This window comes from Sinocyclocheilus grahami, unplaced genomic scaffold, assembly GCF_001515645.1.
Source record: "Sinocyclocheilus grahami isolate Dianchi unplaced genomic scaffold, SAMN03320097.WGS_v1.1 scaffold10.1, whole genome shotgun sequence".
In the NCBI taxonomy this organism is placed as follows: domain Eukaryota; kingdom Metazoa; phylum Chordata; class Actinopteri; order Cypriniformes; family Cyprinidae; genus Sinocyclocheilus; species Sinocyclocheilus grahami.
This window is the reverse complement of record NW_015505189.1, coordinates 3,866,395-3,888,207: the sequence shown is the minus strand read 5'-3', so window position 1 is coordinate 3,888,207 and position 21,813 is coordinate 3,866,395. Positions and strand designations below refer to the sequence as shown.

General features: G+C 39.0%; 4 protein-coding genes across 5 annotated transcripts in view; all 4 read right to left on the bottom strand.

Annotated features, from left to right (window-relative positions):
* The window catches only part of LOC107594424 (PHD finger protein 20-like), a 22,406-nt gene extending 19,681 nt beyond the window's left edge, over window positions 1–2,725 (bottom strand). Inside the window, exon 1 of the mRNA XM_016284468.1 lies at window positions 2,614–2,725. The gene's annotated coding sequence lies outside the window, so the exon portion shown is untranslated. The remainder of the gene's footprint in view (window positions 1–2,613) is intronic.
* Window positions 2,726–6,040: 3,315 nt separating this feature from the next.
* Window positions 6,041–8,824, bottom strand: LOC107594048 (rho GTPase-activating protein 39-like). Its single transcript, XM_016283979.1, has 2 exons — window positions 8,563–8,824; window positions 6,041–8,473 (listed from the first exon to the last, which is right to left on the bottom strand). Exons 1-2 carry the CDS (start codon window positions 8,773–8,775, stop codon window positions 8,279–8,281), a joined length of 408 nt encoding a protein of 135 aa, XP_016139465.1. The 5' UTR covers window positions 8,776–8,824; the 3' UTR covers window positions 6,041–8,278.
* LOC107594037 (rho GTPase-activating protein 39-like) lies at window positions 6,041–12,706 on the bottom strand. The gene is made up of 5 exons (XM_016283969.1): window positions 12,403–12,706; window positions 11,740–11,831; window positions 10,646–10,815; window positions 9,396–10,556; window positions 6,041–7,312 (listed from the first exon to the last, which is right to left on the bottom strand). The coding sequence occupies exons 1-4, from the start codon at window positions 12,537–12,539 to the stop codon at window positions 10,362–10,364; spliced, it is 594 nt and encodes a 197-aa protein (XP_016139455.1). The 5' UTR covers window positions 12,540–12,706; the 3' UTR covers window positions 6,041–7,312; window positions 9,396–10,361.
* A 4,100-nt stretch (window positions 12,707–16,806) lies between these two features.
* The window catches only part of LOC107593985 (rho GTPase-activating protein 39-like), a 61,891-nt gene continuing 56,884 nt past the window's right edge, over window positions 16,807–21,813 (bottom strand). For both annotated transcript variants that reach the window (XM_016283908.1, XM_016283916.1), the window contains exons 3-5: window positions 18,901–19,534; window positions 18,336–18,434; window positions 16,807–17,193 (exon numbers count right to left, since the gene is read on the bottom strand). In XM_016283908.1, coding sequence (XP_016139394.1) covers window positions 17,174–17,193; window positions 18,336–18,434; window positions 18,901–19,534 — 753 coding nt within the window. In that variant the 3' untranslated portion in view covers window positions 16,807–17,173. The remainder of the gene's footprint in view (window positions 17,194–18,335; window positions 18,435–18,900; window positions 19,535–21,813) is intronic.

The following is a 21,813-nucleotide window of genomic DNA, read 5'->3' as shown; positions in this document are numbered from 1 at the left end:
GCTTCCTGCATAAACCTGCCCCTGTTGGTTTGGCAGTAGCTTGCTTGCCCTACACAGTTACCTTGTTTAATTTCTTAATTCAGGTTATATTTTTTGTTCTATTTGCGTTAAGTTATTTATAATAAGTGAAGTTTACTGTTAAGTGCACTGATGTCAGACTCATTTTGAATACTAAAGTTTATTGTTAAATTGTTAAATACCCTGCTTCCACTACATAGGCCTATGTTTATCACATCATTATAAGTTTTGATCACCACATTTGCGTTATCATTGCAAAAAATGTGTATATGTCTATATATTCTGTTTATGTAGGCTATATACTGTATTCTATATACAGTACCAGTCAAAAGTTTGGACACACGAATGGGAAGTGTCCAAACTTTTGACTATACTGTACTAAAATATAGCCTACACAAAGTATATTGGCCGATATATCGGTATGTCTTTTTTTACTCCCTAATATCGGTATCGGCCCCAAAAAAATCCTTATCAGTCAGTCATTAATAATAAAATAGTTGTATAAATATTTTGTCAGATAAACCACATGTAGAGGCTGTGCTTGCTTTGGTTTTAAAAAATAAACATTGTCATCCATAAGAATATCATCAGATCAGATGTGCAGGGGGAACCCAGACATTTAGTTTACAGCAATTAACAGTTTCATAACACCGTTTCAGCACAGACGAGGTTAACAGTGCATTTTATAATTAAAATACATTAAGTAATATTACAGAACGAAATGAGGGAGAGGAAGTGATGACGACATAATTCTCATTTTTTGTGGGTCCCTTTAAGCACTTTTTTCCAAGGCTGGTAGAGTGAGGAAAAACATTAAAAAGTAAATAATTTTGCCAGTCTGAAGAGTGGAAAAAGCAAAGGAAACTTGAAGAATCACAGATCCCTTCTTAAATCAAATAGGAAAGACTGACACCACTCACACTAAAATCCACTGCTCTTCATCATTAACCCTCTGGTACCGTTCGGTCATTTTAGACCGGAAGAAAAAAATGTTTTGAAATTTTAAAAGTCGCTACTTCATCGGAATAGTTTGAAACGCGCTGACTTTTATGGCAGTCACTATGTGACAACAAAATAAAATAAAATCGTGTACTTGATTCGAAAAAGCTAAACGGTCATAAAAAAAATAGTCACACTTGTGTTGTTGGAAATGAATAGGAAATACACAAATTACGAAAATACAGAAAATATTTTGTGTGTACAATCTACAAAACATTCACGACGCAGAAAAAAAGTGCACAGCAATGAAGGGGTGACACTCTAGTCTAAAATATCAAGAGTGCAAAACAGACACTCAGTCACCCACCACACACAGACACACATATATATGAGCTAGTGTGACTACAACACAAAGCATGTTCTTGCAAATATGTGAAAATCAATAATTTAGTCACAATGCAGTAAAAACACAGACGCCAAGGAAGGGGTGATACTCAAACTTCAAAAGTACAAAACAGACACACACACACTCAAACATACACAGACACACACACACTATTATACACACACACACACACACACACTATTATGGAAGCATGTATCATAATTATTGCATACATATAAAACAGTACCATGAAATTCTCTCAAAATACAAAAGAGCAAATATGATCGAAAATATATATATTACATTGATTTCTCTGAAAATAATAATAATAATAATTTCAGGCGTCGGGTCACTTTTGACCGTAAACAGCACGAGACCAGCACGGCTCAGATGGTCACATGACAGCGCGTCACCGCACGCGCCGCTGGAGTTTCATAACGGACTCCGGCGCGAGACGCGTCAGACGCACAGACACCGCTTCAGTACGTCATAATCGCGGGAAACCGGCACATTTGGTTAAATCAATGCATTCACAAACCCCACGGCTCTCCCGCTGAACGGTCACGCAATCCGTTTCCTCGTTGTTTACACCGTCAGGCCAGCGGCTCACGTCTACAAGCCTGCCATAACCAGCAACAGCGGCGCAAGATTAACGTGTTTTTGGTAGGAGGAGGAACATATCAACGCAAATATCAAAGAACTCAGGCGCTTGACGCTCGCTGCTGTGTTTAGTTGAAGACAGCAGGCGAACAAACCGCTATGCGATGCTACCTGCACTTCACAACGACGAGCCAGGCCCTCCAAATAGACTTTACGTAAATTGCTGTTTTGACATTGCATTGTTCAGTCGCCGACAACAGCAAACCATTTGATTGGGTGAGCGCCCTGACTGACGCGAGCTCCGGCGTTCTGATTGGACCGCGCACCTGTCAGTCAAACTCCGACGCTCCGCGGCCTCCGCTCGGCCTACTGCTCGCTGCACGGGACTACCGTAATTACGAGGCGAACAAAAGTCTCCCACACGCTCATTCACCGCGATCTGCTGAAAGAGCAAGACCGCAGCTGCTGACACTTTCCACGAATGCACTATTTGACTAAATCACTTCCATGCGTCCCGTTAGCATCAAACAGGGGAACACATGCGTGGAGGCAAGTTTGGTTTTAACAGAACAACAACATCACATAAAAGACACATTTCACAATTCAAACTAATAACACGTCCAAGACAGCTAACTTATTATTTTGCAGTACATAATCACAGCGCCGTTTACCTTTACTGCTGATGAATGTCCTCCGGCAGCGAAGAAAGCGAGTCCGCGCGCGTGAAGCCGCATGCTTCGAGAGCGCAGCGCACCACGCAGTTTGTTTTCTCTGCGCGAGCAGCTGCCGGCGGCCGCGAGGTGGAGTCTGTCTGCGCATGCGCGCACGGAAGCTCGCCGAGCCGCGAGCTGGTGTGTTCATCTCGCTTTTCATCAAAAGGCGACGGGATAGTTTAGCCCTGCAGCACAGAAGCCGTCTTCTTGTAGGGCATGTGCAGTTTTGTCGCTTGCTCTGTGAAGATGACAAGACCGAGGCAGGTGTCTTCCGTGCCCTTTAATAATGCCATTCATTTGTACTCTAATCCCGAGACAACATTGATTATTAATTATAGTGTAAGAAATACAAAGACTAACGTATTTACAGTGTTGGGGAGTAACTAGTTACATGTAACGGAGTTGTAACTGTTACAGTTACTGAGAAAAAAATGTGTAATTAAATTAGTTACTTATGAAAATGTTAAAGATTACATCTGAATACACACACACACACACACAGATTTAATTGATTTCTTTCCCAAATTGCATTGGCTGCTCTAAAATATGAGACCCCAATGTTTCAGGAGTTTAGGACACGTTATACGATAACTGTTTTATTTATTTGTGTTTATGTATATGTTGTTTTTTAGAGTAACTGCTAGATGCCTGTGTTTCCTGGCACAGATATGCAAAGATTTGATTTCAAAAACCGTATCATGGCTATTAAACTAGATCTTGTTACGCTTTTAAATCTGTGTTTAACCTCAGCACGATCTCAAAGTAAAACATGGTGCTACAGTCTGAGTTTGTGGTGGCTGTGCTTTCAAAAGAAGTGCTGAAGCACTCTGAAAGTCTGACGGTAATCAGTCTCGAGTGCTACTGTAAGATTCAACCTGCTGCTTGAAATGTTTCAGAATGATTTACGGGTGAAAACATTCGTTCGAAATTTAGAAATGTAATCAGTTACATTGCTTTAATAAAGTAAGTGAAATAGTTACGCTACTTTAAATAAGGTAACTTGTAATCTGTAACCTATTACATTTCCAAAGTAACCTTCCCAACACTGTGTGTTTATGCCTTATTTTATTTACACCCCAAAGTATCTTGGTCACAGTGTATAGATCAATAGCAATGAACACAAATCTAGTTTAAAATGCATATCCTCCTGAGAACCATAAAAAACAAGTTTTGTGAATTTTGTTTGTCATTACACTGGTTGGGGCATAAGAAACAAATGGAGAATTTTTTTTTTTTTAAATATGTTATTCATATTTTATCCTACGTCCTTTGTAGAGGATGCCAGGACTGAGTTACTAAAAAAAGTTATACATGAAAAGGCCTGTATAGGCAAAAACAATGCTTTCTTTTTTCATTCACCAATCAGTTTTTAGGTTTCAGGCTGTTTTTAACCAAACTTTGTACAAAGATGATTCTTAATGAAAGATATAACAGAATGATTTCATATACTATTTTACTTTATGTAATGTGTGTGTACAATGTCCATCAATTGCTATTCTCATTCTATACAATGTGTCTATAGATCACATCTAATTTGCAGATTAGGCCTAATGTGTTCTTGGGGAAAACCATAATGAAAATGAAATAATGGGAGTAATAACTTGGCAACATTTTCATAAGAATATCTAATATTTCATAGGAATATTGATCTATAATGTCTTGTTGCGTTTCCCCAAAATGCCTGATTAACATGCCGTTTGTCCTGGTGTCCTCTACAGAAGACGTGTATGAAAATGATGCCCCGTTTCGTAATAAAAAGTCAAACAAACCCCATAACATTATTCTGAGATGTTGTCTTTTTTACGACAAACAATTTGAAAATTAGTCCGATTTAAATGATAATTACAAAGCATTTTCATACTTTCTGATCATTCTGTCAGTATCAGTCATATTTAAAGACTAAAGAGAAGGTGTGTTTAACCTCCAAACATTTGATATCTCTGAAAAAGCCCTGAATGTGCTCTGCACAGGACATCCAGACTTAAAACTGTGGCTTGTAGGGTCTCAGAGAAATTCACTAAAATACAATATCCTCTACAGAGGACAGAAGTCTGTGCCTGGGTCCCAGGAGGCTATGCATAGAAAAGTAGAAATGCATTTTTGTATTGAGTTTGTTTCATATGTTTTGGAAAAACGTTGATACAGTTACACTGTATGCGTGGGGTAAGTTGTCACAATGTCACTTGCCAATAAACAGTCTATAGGCATTTCAGTAAAATATGTAGTGGGAAATAATTATTTTAATTTAAGACCGTTCGAAAACAACGTACGTTTTAAACATTCACGGTACTTTGATGTTGGTTAACGATAACATGATATGCAGGTAAACAAATATTAAACGCTTTATCTAAATAATCGGTTATCGGCCACTGTTGCTTATAAACCATCGGTGGACTGAATAGAGCATGTCTTCAAAGCCATCAGTAGCCGAAGCTTTTGCTGTGGTGTGATGCTGCATTTACAGCACTAGGTGTTAATATAAGATTCCTGCCACATCCACACAATATGCAGTCACGGTCAACCTTAAATTCAGAAATGTGTATGTTCAGTATGCGTTCTCAAATGAATGTCTGTATGATTTTGTTGTTTCTTTTTCATGTTTCTTTAATAGTCCTGGACACAAAAAATTCAATGACCTGATTGCACAATCAAACTGACATGGAAGCAGCATGGAGAATGCATGACACACTTCATACATGATTATGATTTGACTACCCAAACTGAGCAAAGACCAGGACCGACAGGTAAGAGCTGACAAAGACACAAGACGATGAATGAACAGCATTGCTCTTTTAGACTGATCAATACCCCGGAAACACCATCCCTATAGAAAACGAGTATAAATGTGCAGATCTCAAGATTTTATTTGTTGAAACTTGGTTATACATGTGGCCATAGTTCATTTTTGTTTGAGATTTGGTATTGTTTTCAGAATATGACAGAAGTTTGCATTACTTTAGTTCACATCTAGTGTAACAGCACTGACTTTGCCACAAGAGGCCAGTAAAGCTCAAAGTAGCTTTTCCAATTCTGTACCTTTGTCTAAGAAGTTTATAGATGCTCTCACGTGTATGTATTACTAATCAAATCTAATCTAAAATAATTCTCTCTCTCTCTCTCTTTACAATAAAGTGACGTTGTATGATATAAAACTAGTGCACATTTTAATTATACCTCAAACTAAGCAGCAGATGAGCCAATCATTGCATTCAATTTGTGCTAAACTGAAGAAATGTATGATATGAAAAAAAGATACATAATGGCATAGAATTCTGTAGGACTGAGCTTATTGCGTTTAAGCACCTGGCAAACTTTTACTCTGTGCATATTGTGTGTGGAAAGGCCGAGACAAATCAAGGAAGTGAAACTCACAACCACTTTTGCACAATTATACAAATTTACACATTTTATTTCAGAGTTCTTTATGAAACTATGCAAATTTAAACACACATCCATAATTCACTGCTGTCTCCTCACACGCATCCTCACACAGAGAACAAAATAAGACAGTCATTTACAGTAAGAGTGCAGGAGGAGTATCAGTCTCTGCAGAGATGATACAGACCCACTAAGGGAAAGGAACTGAGGGGGAAGTGCAACAAGGAAGGGGCTCACTTACTTTCACCATTGAGCTTTATAAACACAACGATCAGTCAGATGAGAGGTCTATATACAAAAGCACAGGCAGAGCTGTTGGGGGATCCCACATTATATCAATAGGACATGTGATTGACTGAAATGCTACCAGTGTTGATGTGAAGGCCTGTAATAGTCTTTAAATGCTTTCATACAAGTGCACACTGCAGTCTCAGCTTTGCCACTTGGGGCACTATAGCCAACATTAGCATAAACTGTATTCTGTGGTCAATTGACTCAGTCAGGGAAACAGCTGTCATTGCAGTAGGTTTGAAAAGGATCTGAGCACAGATCTGAAGGTAACCCGTGTCCAAGATGATCTGAGAGGACTGCCATTTGCCACCATGCAGTGGTGTCCAAAACCATAGTGGACATTAAGAGTGCTCTCACTCTCAATCCCATAATGCACTGTAACAACAAGTGTACGACCGATGTACACTCAATGGCTAACCACTAGTAAATACCCATTCACTGTAAGTGTCGCGCCAAGTGAATTCACGCAACAAATGGCGTCCGCTTCCAGCTCACTAGTATTCAATCACTTCTTCAAGTGGACTATATTAGTGGACTAATTTAGGAAATAGTGAATGAGGGTTGAGGGTTATATAAAGGATATATATATATATATATCCACTTTGAGTAAATTCAGTAAGCCCACAGTAATGCAAAAATCCTTGTCAAGTATTTTCCTATATCCCAAAATAATGCAGCGACAACTCATTTGTAGATTGATTCCCCTGAAAAATGTAAACACGTTGTTTAAACATTTAGACTACTAGCCTGACATGGAAACAGCTCAACCAATGGCGTGAGTTTGGGGCAGAGCTATTTGTATATTTGACCAATGACATATGGGAGAGGTGTTTCAGGAAAAATTCATTACTTTTTTGTAATGTTAGTGGCACAGAAACACCTGTACAACAAGACCGCAGCATGTCTTGGTGTGTTTTTGCATTTGCATACTTAGTATATGTAGAGTATGGTTCTGGCCTAAGTCTCTTCTGAAACAGTTTAATTCAGCCTGGGCAAATCTGAGCGTAACATTCTTGGCCACCCACTGATGTTGGAGCTGCTGGATCAACTGAAACCTAGTTAACTTTCAGTGGGCCAGTGAGCAGTAGCTATCTTGGGAGAGGAACAGTTCCTGGTTCCAGTCTGGTTCCTGGTTCAGTTTTCTACAGTTTAGTTCTGCATAATCATCTTTGATGTAGCCGAACCACATCTGGAGGTGTAATTTTCTATTTCTTAATGGGACGACTGGGAAAAGTACTGTGAGGGACAGATTGAAAATTGCTTGTGGTACCAGTTCAGTTGGAGTCAGAAACACGGAGGGTGTGTTTATGTACATGGGCACTTGTGCATCTTATACATCAGCGATCATTCTCATGTAAGGCACCAGACCTCAAGCTTTGACCACCATGCTAAGTATTTCAGAGCTGTCTTTGTGGTCCACAGCTCTGCAATATTAATTCACCTTTTCTTTCTTGCGCTCAGCCTTGCATACAAAACTGAAGCTAGTAATTCTCCCCGCACTCATACTTGAGCATTAAATAATCAGAACACTCATACCATATTAAATTAAAGAAAAACGCTGCAGGTTATATTGCATGTGTGTTATTACGATTATGACTGTCCAAAGGATGTATTTCCCTGCTAATCAATATAAAAAACAGAAGAAATAACAAACCCAAAAAGACAAACGTCATGCATTTGTTTTGTTGTGGAATCAAATCGAGTCAATTGATTCAGTTCAAATAATGTCTGGCTTCAAGAAGAGTCCCAAGAGTCAAGTTCAGGATGATTCACATTGAGCCAAAGCTGGATTAGTTGAGAGAGACATTGTCCGAACTAATAATATGATGCTTAAAGATGATTCTCGGAGCGGAAGAACATCCTGATTCCCTTCATCTCCTGGATGATTCACTCAAATGACTCATACAGATTCAGTTCGGAGCTATGCCGCAAAATAACGAATGAACCGCGACTCTCAGATTAAGCCCTTGATGAAGCTGGTGTCCAAGTGGACGATGAGTATGCGGAGGAAGGACATCTCTTTCCGTGTGTTCTCAAAGATGATTCGAGGATCATCGGACTGACAGCGCAGGCAGTTTGGAGCCATGACCATCGCCAAATTATTCACATCCATCTTAGTCCTACTCACATTCACCGGTTGAGCAAAGACCTGGCATGAGAGAAAGACACAGCGCTGAATTAAGCGTTGTCATTGTGTATAACACCGCACAGGGTTGTGTTCACATGGCAGGGCATTACCTGTAAGAAGTTGATGAAGTAGCAGAGCACGAGTCTGTTGAGCTGTGGGAGCGACTGAACCACTCTGATGGCTGCATCAGGATCTTCATAGTAACTGATGCACTGCTTATAGAAGCTCTGAGGAATCACCGGCTCCTCCAGCTCCCTGTACCACAACTTCAACAGAGACGCTGACACAGAAACAGAGAGAGACGTTACATCCCTGTGCTGCATTATTCAGCAATATCACACAAAGATATGCACTTCTTATAGTGGATAGATCTTTAACGACCCTATGAAATGGTTTGATGAACAACTTCCTTTTCTAGTTCTTTTAGAAACATTGTTGGAGCAACAAATCGACAAACTTGTCAACTGTATTTAAATTACAAAGCAAACCCCTAAATTGCTACTTGTTATTAATAATCAGTGACAGGTGTAATTAGTGTGAGTGGATTGTTTTCATTCTAGAGAGTATTTGAAAAATGTGTCCAATATTTTTGGTTTGTTTTCCACTGAAGAGAAAGACTAAATATTTAATGCATACTGTATATCTGCTATAATTCATTTCATCAACTTTTATCAGTACAATAGATACTAAAAAGCTAACAGGCAAGGACAAAACAGACAATATTTTTTTGTATGCTGAAAATTTGTGGAAAGACATATTTTCAGTATTTTGTAGACTGAACAATTATCTCCCGGCTACAACAATCAACAGAAACTAAAAATGTAAAACTAACCAGACTAGTTACATTTTTTAATTAATTATTATTACTATTATATTAATATGTTAATACATATTATTAACATTATATTAAAAATCTAAATTTAAATGCCTAAAAAAAAAAAACCTGGGCAAATCTGAGCGTAACATTCTTGGCCACCCACTGATGTTGGAGCTGCTGGATCAACTGAAACCTAGTTAACTTTCAGTGGGCCAGTGAGCAGTAGCTATCTTGGGAGAGGAACAGTTCCTGGTTCCAGTCTGGTTCCTGGTTCAGTTTTCTACAGTTTAGTTCTGCATAATCATCTTTGATGTAGCCGAACCACATCTGGAGGTGTAATTTTCTATTTCTTAATGGGACGACTGGGAAAAGTACTGTGAGGGACAGATTGAAAATTGCTTGTGGTACCAGTTCAGTTGGAGTCAGAAACACGGAGGGTGTGTTTATGTACATGGGCACTTGTGCATCTTATACATCAGCGATCATTCTCATGTAAGGCACCAGACCTCAAGCTTTGACCACCATGCTAAGTATTTCAGAGCTGTCTTTGTGGTCCACAGCTCTGCAATATTAATTCACCTTTTCTTTCTTGCGCTCAGCCTTGCATACAAAACTGAAGCTAGTAATTCTCCCCGCACTCATACTTGAGCATTAAATAATCAGAACACTCATACCATATTAAATTAAAGAAAAACGCTGCAGGTTATATTGCATGTGTGTTATTACGATTATGACTGTCCAAAGGATGTATTTCCCTGCTAATCAATATAAAAAACAGAAGAAATAACAAACCCAAAAAGACAAACGTCATGCATTTGTTTTGTTGTGGAATCAAATCGAGTCAATTGATTCAGTTCAAATAATGTCTGGCTTCAAGAAGAGTCCCAAGAGTCAAGTTCAGGATGATTCACATTGAGCCAAAGCTGGATTAGTTGAGAGAGACATTGTCCGAACTAATAATATGATGCTTAAAGATGATTCTCGGAGCGGAAGAACATCCTGATTCCCTTCATCTCCTGGATGATTCACTCAAATGACTCATACAGATTCAGTTCGGAGCTATGCCGCAAAATAACGAATGAACCGCGACTCTCAGATTAAGCCCTTGATGAAGCTGGTGTCCAAGTGGACGATGAGTATGCGGAGGAAGGACATCTCTTTCCGTGTGTTCTCAAAGATGATTCGAGGATCATCGGACTGACAGCGCAGGCAGATTGGAGCCATGACCATCGCCAAATTATTCACATCCATCTTAGTCCTACTCACATTCACAGGCTGAGCAAAGACCTGGCATGAGAGAAAGACACAGAGCTGAATTAAGCGTTGTCATTGTGTATAACACCGCACAGGGTTGTGTTCACATGGCAGGGCATTACCTGTAAGAAGTTGATGAAGTAGCAGAGCACGAGTCTGTTGAGCTGTGGGAGCGACTGAACCACTCTGATGGCTGCATCTGGATCTTCATAGCGACTGATGCACTGCTTATAGAAGCTCTGAGGAATCACCGGCTCCTCCAGCTCTCTGTACCACAACTTCAACAGAGACGCTGACACAGAAACAGAGAGAGACGTTACATCCCTGTGCTGCATTATTCAGCAATATCACACAAAGATATGCACTTCTTATAGTGGATAGATCTTTAACGACCCTATGAAATGGTTTGATGAACAACTTCCTTTTCTAGTTCTTTTAGAAACATTGTTGGAGCAACAAATCGACAAACTTGTCAACTGTATTTAAATTACAAAGCAAACCCCTAAATTGCTACTTGTTATTAATAATCAGTGACACGTGTAATTAGTGTGAGTGGATTGTTTTCATTCTAGAGAGTATTTGAAAAATGTGTCCAATATTTTTGGTTTGTTTTCCACTGAAGAGAAAGACTAAATATTTAATGCATACTGTATATCTGCTATAATTCATTTCATCAACTTTTATCAGTACAATAGATACTAAAAAGCTAACAGGCAAGGACAAAACAGACAATATTTTTTTGTATGCTGAAAATTTGTGGAAAGACATATTTTCAGTATTTTGTAGACTGAACAATTATCTCCCGGCTACAACAATCAACAGAAACTAAAAATGTAAAACTAACCAGACTAGTTACATTTTTAAATTAATTATTATTACTATTATATTAATATGTTAATACATATTATTAACATTATATTAAAAATCTAAATTTAAATGCCTAAAAAAAAAAAATTAAGTGGTAAACTGTAATTTTTCCATGTCAATAATAATGGTTTTTAATATAAAAAAAACTTCTGGAATCACAAAATGCATTTAATAGAGCAATAACCCTGGTTTCTGCTAATAAAAAGCTTGAAAACAAGCAGAAATACAGAATATATCATAGCCTATATATTGGGGAATACAATGTTATTGGGGCCTTCAAATCAAGAAGGTTGAAAACCTCTAATCTAAAGGTCTCACAGACGATATATATGTGAATGTTTGATCTCACCAGGGATATTGGGATCAGAGAGGCTGTCTGGAAGTTTCCACTGGTCCACCTGTAGCTTGAGCGCATTCACCTCATCAATATCCCCCGGTACTCTGCAGGATGAAGACAACAGCTTCAGCCAAGACTGCTTATGATGCACATATTCTGTTTCTGAATGCTGTTTACCTCATTTAATGCTCAGAAGTGTTTGGACACTTCAATAGCACTAAAGCCCTGTCCTAAATGCTGCCCTCAGCCCTTGTGCTCCACACTTTGGCTACACTGTAGCAATGAAGGGGCCTACTGAATCATAAAATGACAAATGGGACACCCTAAAATCTTGAGGACCATATGGACATGCACACACTATGTGGGACCAGGCTAGGAATAGTGTGCTGGATCACTTGACCACAAGGTGGAGCCAATGTGACAGGCTTAAGATGGCCTGATGAGCCGACATGCACAGGATTTAAAGAAAACATGTCCCTGTTACATGTATTTTCACGGATGAAGAGGGGTGTTGTAAAAACTGATGAAGGAGGGATGAGAAAGTAAAATCTTTATACTTCAGGATGGCCATGTAGTTTAGCAATTAGAAAGTCTGAATAACATTATAATTTGCTATATATGAAACACGTAACACCATGATACGCCCTCTTTCCTGTTTCTCTGTCTATGTCCCACCTGAAGATGCCCTCCGTCTGGGCTCCACCCAGGGCCAGTACATACTGAGAGAGCTGCACCTGCACCCAGGGCAGTTTCCTCTCGGGGAAGAGCTCACTCTGCCTCTCCATGATCTCCTCCAGAGCGCTGCCGAACATAGACGGGGTCACGATGGCGTTTCGACTGTGATCAGTCTCCTCCAGAGTGGGCTTCTTCAGACCCTACAGACAGAACAAGGGACATAGTACATACTTTGTCATTGCAATTTGAACAAAAGAAATAATAAAATGTAGTGATATCGAATTATATAGACTCTATGAACAATATAACTACTAAGTTTGGGGTCGGTAAGATTATTTAAATGTTTTTGAAAGAAGCCTCTTAAGGCTGCATTTATTTGATCAAAATACAGTAAAAACAGTAATATTGTCAAATACTGTTACAAATGTAAAATAACTGTTTTCTAATTTAATAAAATGCAATGTATTCCTGTGATCAAAGCTGAATTTTCAGCATCATTACTCCAGTCTTCAGTGTCACATGATCTTCAGAAATCATTCTAATATACTGATTTAGTGCTCAGGAAACATTTCTGATTAGCATTGTTGAAAACAACTGTGCTGCTTAATATTTTTGTGTAAACCATGATACTTTTTATTTTCAGGATTATTTAATGGACAAAGTTGAAAGGAACAGCATTTATTTGAAATATATACATTTTTGTAACAATGCAAGTCTTTTTAGTCACTTTTCATCAAATTAATGCATCCTTGCTGAATAAAAAGTATTAATGAATTTTTTTTAATATAACTTGAACTTGAGTAGATTTTTTTAAATTGTATTCCTTAGTATCAGCCCAATGTTGTATATTTAATTGCAACATTTATTTTTACACTTAAATCACATTTGCTGTCATTCACCTAAAGATAATCACTCATTAATAATTTATTAACACTGTTAATAAATAAATTACTGTTAATGTAATTTTTGTAAATCTCAAAATGAATATCCATTTTTCGTGCATTATAAATGTTATGATGCCTAAATTCACTTGTAGCACTTAACGCAAATGATTTTCATTTTTAAAGTATTATGTATTATTTATTCAGACAAAATACCGGAGGGGAAGAGGGAGTAACAGTTTTATATGGGGAAAAATGTTGACGATAAAAATCGAAAAAGACAAAATTCTCAGTCAAACAAGCTTACTATGAAAACAAAAGTAGCATTCCTTCTTTAATTTAGCAGCTGAAATAACTTGAAACAACTAGTGAAATCTATGCAAAGTTCAAAAACCTCACACATTTAACATGTCTGACAAGACATTGTCCAAACCTAAAGCTACGTTTTCATTATTAACATAATGGATTATGCAGTCAAATGAAATGGGCTTATCTATAAAATGTGCATGGAGAAACGGTCTGAATGTGTCTTGTACTAACACATCATCAAATATGGAGAAAATATATTCAGTGTAAGTAATATAGCAAATAATTACGAAGAAATGGCAAGTGATGTACTTTTTTACTAAAAAGCTAGTCCACATGTAGACAAATGAGGTTTCTTTCAGTTAAATGTCTGAAGAAAACCCTCATAAAACAGATAAACGCACACTGTCGTCAAAGTTTCCCAAAATCAGACAAGAACAGGAGGGTCTGTATGAGACCGTCTATTGCCCGTCTTTGAATCACAAAGATGGTGAGATTTATAGCTCTTGTTCTGATGACTCGTGTGTGTGTATGAAGCTGTAAACTCGTGTTAGACGAGCAGGTCAGATGTTTCACAAGAGTCTGTCTCAATTCTCTGTGACACAGCCTCTATTTTCTAGCCGTTCTATTCTCTACTTTCCCTTCGATGTGGTTATTCTTACATTTCCTGATGTATGACCCTCTTGCTTCATCTTTTCATCAGTCCTCAGACCTCTATCACTCAGCATCATACAGTATAGAGGTCGGTTTTGGTAGGTAGGACAAAAATCTGTGAATTTATAACACAGGAATGATACACCGTTCAAAGGTTTGGGGTCTTTATGATTCCTAGGATGCATTAAATTAAATGTATCATGATTTATTTCTTGAGCAGCAAATCAGCATATGTGACCCTGGAGCACAAAAGCAGTCTTATGTCGCTGGGGTATATTTGTAGCAATAGCCAAAAATACATTGCATGGGTCAAAATTATCGATTTTTCTTTTATGCCAAAAAATCATTAGGATCTTAAGTAAAGATCATGTTCCATGAAGATATTTTGTAAATTTCCTGCTGTAAATATATTAAAACTTAATTTTTGATTAGTAATATGCATTGCTAAGAACTTAATTTGAACAACTTTAAAGGTGATTTTCTCAGTATTTTGATTTTTTTGCACCCTCAGATTCCAGATTTTCAAATAGATGAATCTCAGCCAAATATTGTCATATCCTAACAAACCATACATCAATGGAAAGCTTATTTACTCATCTTATTTATGATGTATAAACCTCAATTTCAAAAATTGACCCTTATCAATTTGGTTTTGTGATCCAGGGTCACATATTAGAGTGATTTCTGAAGGATCATGTGACTCTGAAGACTGGAGTAATGATGCTGAAAATTCAGCTTTGCATTACAGGAATAAATTACATAAAATATATTCCAATAGAAAATAGTTTTTTAATTATAATAACATTTTAACATATCACTGTTTTCACTGTAATTTCGATCAATTAAATGGAGTGTATATATATATATTCTTTCTTTCATCACGTATACTCTTGGACTCATTTGTGAATGTGTGCTGCTTCTCATCCTCAGTTAAACACTTTTAGTATCGACCTCTTAAAGAAAAAGAATGCCAGTTTGGACACTTCAGCATTTACCGTGAGAAAGGAAATGAGCTGATATGAGGGCTGTTTTGCATACAAATAGTGTCAGTGTTGTAACGGCAGTCCTTTCAGCACATACAGGTTTTTTCCCCCCACAATGCACCTCTAACAGGAGGCAGGAGGAAGCCACACCCCCACAAAACATCCCGAAAACAAGAGCGAGAGAGTAAAAGAGCCTTACAAAAAAAAAAACAGTGCCACATCATATAATAAAGTCCACTGAGAGTGTTTATTCGGTTTCAAAAGGGCCTCTGAACTCCAGCCCTTCCCACAATGCCATCTCCTGGGGCACACGGTGCTGGTAGACAGCTGCTGAAACCCTGCAACGGTAAAGCCACATTCCTTCTGCCGTTCCAGAACATTCCCAGCATCCAGTCAGAGAGCGGGAAGGTGCAGAGGTGTCACATGGAATGCTCCAATCCAGCCAAAACAATGCTTTGGATGACTAAAGTAAACCGGCGGCACTTCAGTCAGCTCATGAGACAAATAAACACTGTTTAGTGACGGCAGTGTGAGACAAGTGAATTTGTTTGTTTTGTATTTTCCATCCACTATAACCGCAACAACATTGCTGACATTTGGCTTCCACATACACGCATGACGCTGGGATTTGAAAAGCCACTGTTTTTCTGGCTTAGCTGCAACTCATCACTCGAACAAACAATGATGCCACCATAAGTCCTCCCACAAATTCTGTAATCTTGACCATGAAGTTCAAAGATCGCGATCTTGTTGATTGTAGGCCAGTTGCACATGAAACCTAGTTTGCTGCAATCCAACGGAAATCAAACACTGAAACTAAAGGAGTGCATCTTTAATGTGGTAATGCTGTTGTTGCTTTATGCAATTAATGACACTGCAACTCATTGAATGAGATTAATGGAGGATGGATACTGAATTTATGACGTCATAATGACATATAAAAGTCATGCAGTATAAAATTATGGTTAAGGATCAATGATTATCAACCATGGTGGTTTGAAGATAACATTATACCCTGAATGATTAAAAATGTTCACTTAAGTGGACACCAGCACCAGAGGGTTCAACACACTTGCTCCCATTTCAGATATGAAATGCAGACCGCTAAATATCGAATGCGGAGTGCTTCTGAACCCCTCACTGAGTTTCACACTGTGATGTATCAGGCAGTGCAATGATTTCATCAAAGTCAGACAGAGGGTAGTAATAAAATGATAAAACGGGCTGGATTTAGCCAGCGGCTGCTAAAAGGAAAGTCATGCGCTAGAGAATTACATGTAAAACAGTTAAAGAACCAAAAAATCAGGGCTGGTGGTTTGTAGGTTCTAACCGCACAAAAGGTGATCCATGAACCATCACCATCTTATGAAGCAAAACACTTCAGGTTGCTCCAGATGTGCTGCCTCTGTAATAAGTATTCAGTACTAAATGATATCTGGGCAATGAGAGTTCATTTTAGCCATGCACTTCCACCTCAAACAGTGACAGTGGCCATTACTTAACTGGTGATATTGAAGTGAGCACATGTCTCGTGGCACTGCCCCTGTGAAGACAGCGCACAGTGTAATTAACCGAGGCCAGGCTGGAGCTGCATTATTAAGAGCCCACGCAGAGCTGTCTCGTCAAACTCTTTGTTTTGGAGCGGGGCTCTTGAGAAAGGCTCACTGTGTGCGAGAGGAATATAGACGAGAGATAAAAGAACAAGCTGAGGGTTAAGTTGGATGGCAGCCACTGAGGGTGTAACCTGATAAAAATGTCCCGTTCTCCGTTTTTTGTCACAATCTGCCTGTTCTTCTTTCTCTTTCCATCTCCTATCACTCTCGCTTCAAGACTGAAAGACGTTCTCAGGATCTTTGTTGCCTCTCAACCCACGAACTCTCTCTCTCTATGCCTGCGCAGTCTGGCTACGGGCCAGGGAAGCGTGGGACTCGCAGAACATCTTGTTGCTCAAAGCTTTAATCTTGCCTCTAAAAGAGAGAGCGAGAGAGGAGGGGGATACACCCCTTCTGTGCTCGGCCAGCTGCTCCCTCTTTGAGTGGTCCTCCTCCACCAGCGGACCCAAAGCATCATTAATACTGTCCCTCCTCAGCCAAACGTGTTACCAGGAAGATTCCCTTATATACACTGTAGACCAAACCCCTTGACGGTGTCTATGAGTGGGAGTGTTTGGGAGCCTCTCTTTCAGTTAAAGATAAAGGACGCTTTAGCTTACAGAACACGAAAAAAAACATGAAACCGCGTTCACTACGTATTCAATGAAAAGACAGACAGAACAACAGACAGAGAGAGATAGAGAGATGGATGGATGGATGGCAGAACAAAAGAACGATAGACTGATATAAGGACAGAATAATAGATAGATAGAACGATAGATAGACAGACTGACAGAACAATTGACCGAATGATAGATAAAGACCGAATGATAGAACGAACAATAGAACAAAGGATAGATAGACAGAATGATAGATAGAACGATAGAACAATAGACAGAAAGACAGACGGACGGACGGATGGAATGGCAGACAGAACAAAAGAATGATAGCCTGATAGAAGGATAGAATAATAGATACAGACTGACAGAACGATTGACAGAATGACAGAACAAACAATAGAACGAACGATAGACAAAGACAGAATGATAGAATGATTGAATGATAGAACAATACAGACAGACAGACAGACAGATAAAGACAGAACGATAGACAACAATAGATAGAACGATAGATAGATAGATAGACAGACAGACAGACAGAAAGATAGATAGATAGAACGATAGATAGATAGATAAAGACAGAACGATAGACAACAATAGATAGAATGATAGACAGATAGATAGATAGATAGATAGATAGATAGATAGATAGATAGATAGATAAAGACAGAACGATAGACAACAATAAATAGATAGATAGACAGACAGACAGATAGAAAGATAGACAGATTCCTGTCAGGTGTCGCCTATTCGCTTCAAATGCCAACTTATGAACTGAAAGGGAGTCAATTCTGTAATTCTATACTTACTGCCAAAATCTCTCCTCAAGATTTCTCATGTCTGTATGCACGTTTCCCTGATTGTCTGTGTAAATGACTCGTTCCACCATGAACTCACCCTCATCCTCTTCTTCCTCATTGTTCTGTCTCCTCTTCTTCCTGGATTTTGAATTCTTCTTGTTTTTTATGTCCTGCTGCTCCATGATGTGCTGAAGAACTGTCAGATACAATAAAACTGTTAATTGTGAACGTTCATATCCCCCCGACAGTCTGCCTGAACAATACATGACTTTATTGTTCCATGACCTGTGACGTTTGACCTGCAGTAACCCCTGCGTTTTATTTTTCTCTCCTCCACAGCGTTACATCCTGTTTGGGTAGGCACAATGCCATAATAATTTTAGCAGTGTAACCAATATTGGCCTGCTCTGTTTGTATGTATATAAGTGTTTCAGGCTTTGAATCCATATGGGACAGCCTAAAATATAAACACTCCCCTGTGTGTGTCCTTTCCCTATCCCACAAACAAAAACACTGGACTATCCAAGACATACACTGGCCCTATTTGGCTTAAGTATTTGGACACTTAAACCACACTTATAAATGTATGAATTCAATTGCATTAGACATAAAACATCAGACCAAGTGGCATTTATCTATAATAAATATTTGAAATGACCTACTTTTCTTATCACTACTGGGCTCAATGTGTCGCTGGATGTAGCCTTCCAAATAGAGCCTAAACTTGGGCGAAGGTGAAAAGAACGCTAGGCTGATGGCCATCAACTCCCAGCCTGCCTCCAAACTCCTCATACTCAAGTTTCCAGTGGTCTGTCGCACCAACTGTACGTACAGTTCGTCCCTCAAGCCTTGCATCCCCCAGCACTTCGTGACCACCTGAAGGGCTGCGTGACGTTTGTCAAACCTGGCCGGCCTGTCGCCCATGTAGGCCTGGACCAGCTTGAACATCTCGCAGGCTTCCTTCTTGACAGACCGGTCGCTGGTGATCAGCATGGGTTTCTTAATGGAGCCACGGTTCCACGACAGCATATTAGCAATGGAGACGCGCCGGCGAAATAAGCCCTGCGTGTGCTGGTTAAGGTTCTTGCTGGCCCAGTCCTCCATGTTGGCGTCGGGTGTAGGTTTGCTGAGGGTGGTGTACGGGTACTGGTAACCGGAACCCGTGCTGCCAACGGAAGGAGGGGGACTGTTGTTGTTGTTTTTATGGGCGAGGTGGGCAGTTCCGTGACCTGCTCTGTCATGGTCACAGTCCTGGGGTGAGATGTCCTGCAGAGTTTTGGATTCCAGTGTTCCTGTCTGGAGACAAAAAGAAAGATTGAGAAACAGAAAGATGTCAGCATGGATGCAGCTGTTCTAGCATTTATTTGCATCATCATGACTGCCGCAGGAACTTGAATCTGAGTGCGTGTGTTGTGTAGGTTGCAGCCGATTGGCTTACACTTTCCCTGCAGAAAACTGGAAACGCTCACATAGATTACGCTCGATCCCTAAATAGGTGACCCAATATGGAAATCACATCCTAACATCAAACATTACTGCCTCCCCTCTTCTTTCCTCCTCTCTCCCAACTCATTAATGCTCAAAAACCCCGGCCCGATTTCTTCCACACTAAAGAAAATTAATTTAATGACCGTATAATGTATTTTTCTCTCATGTAAAAATGATCACATACACATATATAATTCAATAGTATTTCTAAAAAAATGTGTTTATCCCAATGGAATAGTCACGATAGAATGGAAGTAGCAACAGATCTTTTCTTCCATATTGTAGCACACATCTAAGTATAACGGATTATTGAAAATGAAAAAAAAAATGTAGGTAGGGTATGTCTTGGTTCTATGATTAATTTTGAGATGTGGCCGTTGGATTAAAATTTTTTAATGCGAGCTAGCAGTCGATTGTGGCGTTTAAAAAGACTAAAAGCTGTTTAACATGGAGTGGGTCACTTCATGGAGGCAGCCATTTTGAAATCACATGACCAGACAAATACTACTCAAACTGTGATAACTGATGTCCAACTGGTAATCAGATACCGTCGTTTGTGGACTAAATGAATCATGACTGACTAGGGTTGGGTATCGTTTGAATTTTATCAATTCCGATTCCGATTCTTTTCGATTCCCAGTTTCGATTCCAATGTGATTAAATAATATCAAACATTTATCCCGTGTCTCTTTTTTAGCAAACCATTTATTGGAGCTGAATACCATGAACAAAAATCAACAGGCTACATAAAAACTGGACTCTTTAAGAGCTGTTTGTGTGCAAAATAGAACTGCATGATTCTGGATAAATGTAGTTTGTTTTTTATCCCCCCCAACCCTCTCTTTAGGTCAATGGCAGCGCGAACGCAAATTTAAATGTTCAGATCACACTGGTGTGATCGTACGCTGCACGGACGAACCAAGTGATCACAACATTGATCGCACACGTCAAAGTTTGAGGAATGAAACAGACGAATCATTGTAATTTAGGAATAGAATCATGTTGGTGTTTGAATAGTGTTCGCGATCTTTAACGATCTATTAAATTAAAGTGCTTTGTCATGTTGGTGGTGACACCTCTCTTGCAACATATTTAGCTATCACAGATATTATACTTAGCTTTTTTTTTTTCTTAGTATATTTATACTTAGCAAATGTAGCCAAACTTTGGAGTGCTTAGATTAGCGAGCAAGGTCCTGGCAGATCGCTAGGTCCGTTCCTCACAGATGAAGAAAAAAAAAAAGCGCATAGGAATCAGTAGGCGGAATCGAAATTTTTATTTGACAACAAGTATCCGATTCCCGACCTAAAGTATCCAATTCTGGTCGATTTCGATTTTCGATTCCCAACCCTATGACTGACTGAGATTGTGAATGTGATCGTGTCACACTGTGCCGCAGTTTAACGCAGGGCAGACAAATCTACAAAAACATCGAAATTTAATTTGAGAAATGTACGACCTTTGATTCTTGAGTCAGCCAAGCATGTGACACAACCAAACACAATCATGCTGACATTATTATGGTTACAAAAATAGTCAATGAAAGATGACAGGTTATGAACATGATGTAGTCTGTATATGCAGTGTCATACATATCCAGCACATTACATTTGTGGTATATTCCCGTAACATAAGGGTTTCCTTTCATGCCCTGGCGCCCCCTGGCATTACATCACTGTGACACTGTGCCCAAAGTGATACAGATTTAACAATGTGGTCATATTAAATTGTAAGAATGGAGCGTTTCTCCATGCATCTGGACATTAGTGAGGTTCTGCCTCCATCAAGATGTAATGAGCTTGCTCTGAACCAAATCACTGAGTCAATGTTTCCAACCTCACAACCTTTACATTTTTTGTTGTATTTTAATCAGACATGTAAGTATGAGAGAGAGAAAAAGACTTATGAAGGTAATGAGGCATGTAAAGGCAAGAAGAAAAAGCCAAAGGGCCAGCAGACATACAGAGGAGGCTGAATACTACAGATAAATTTGGCCATATTTAAATAAACTTGAAATATTGAATAATCATTATCTATTTACAGAGATTAACATAGACCTACATAATACTTAAGGAAAATGGTCATTT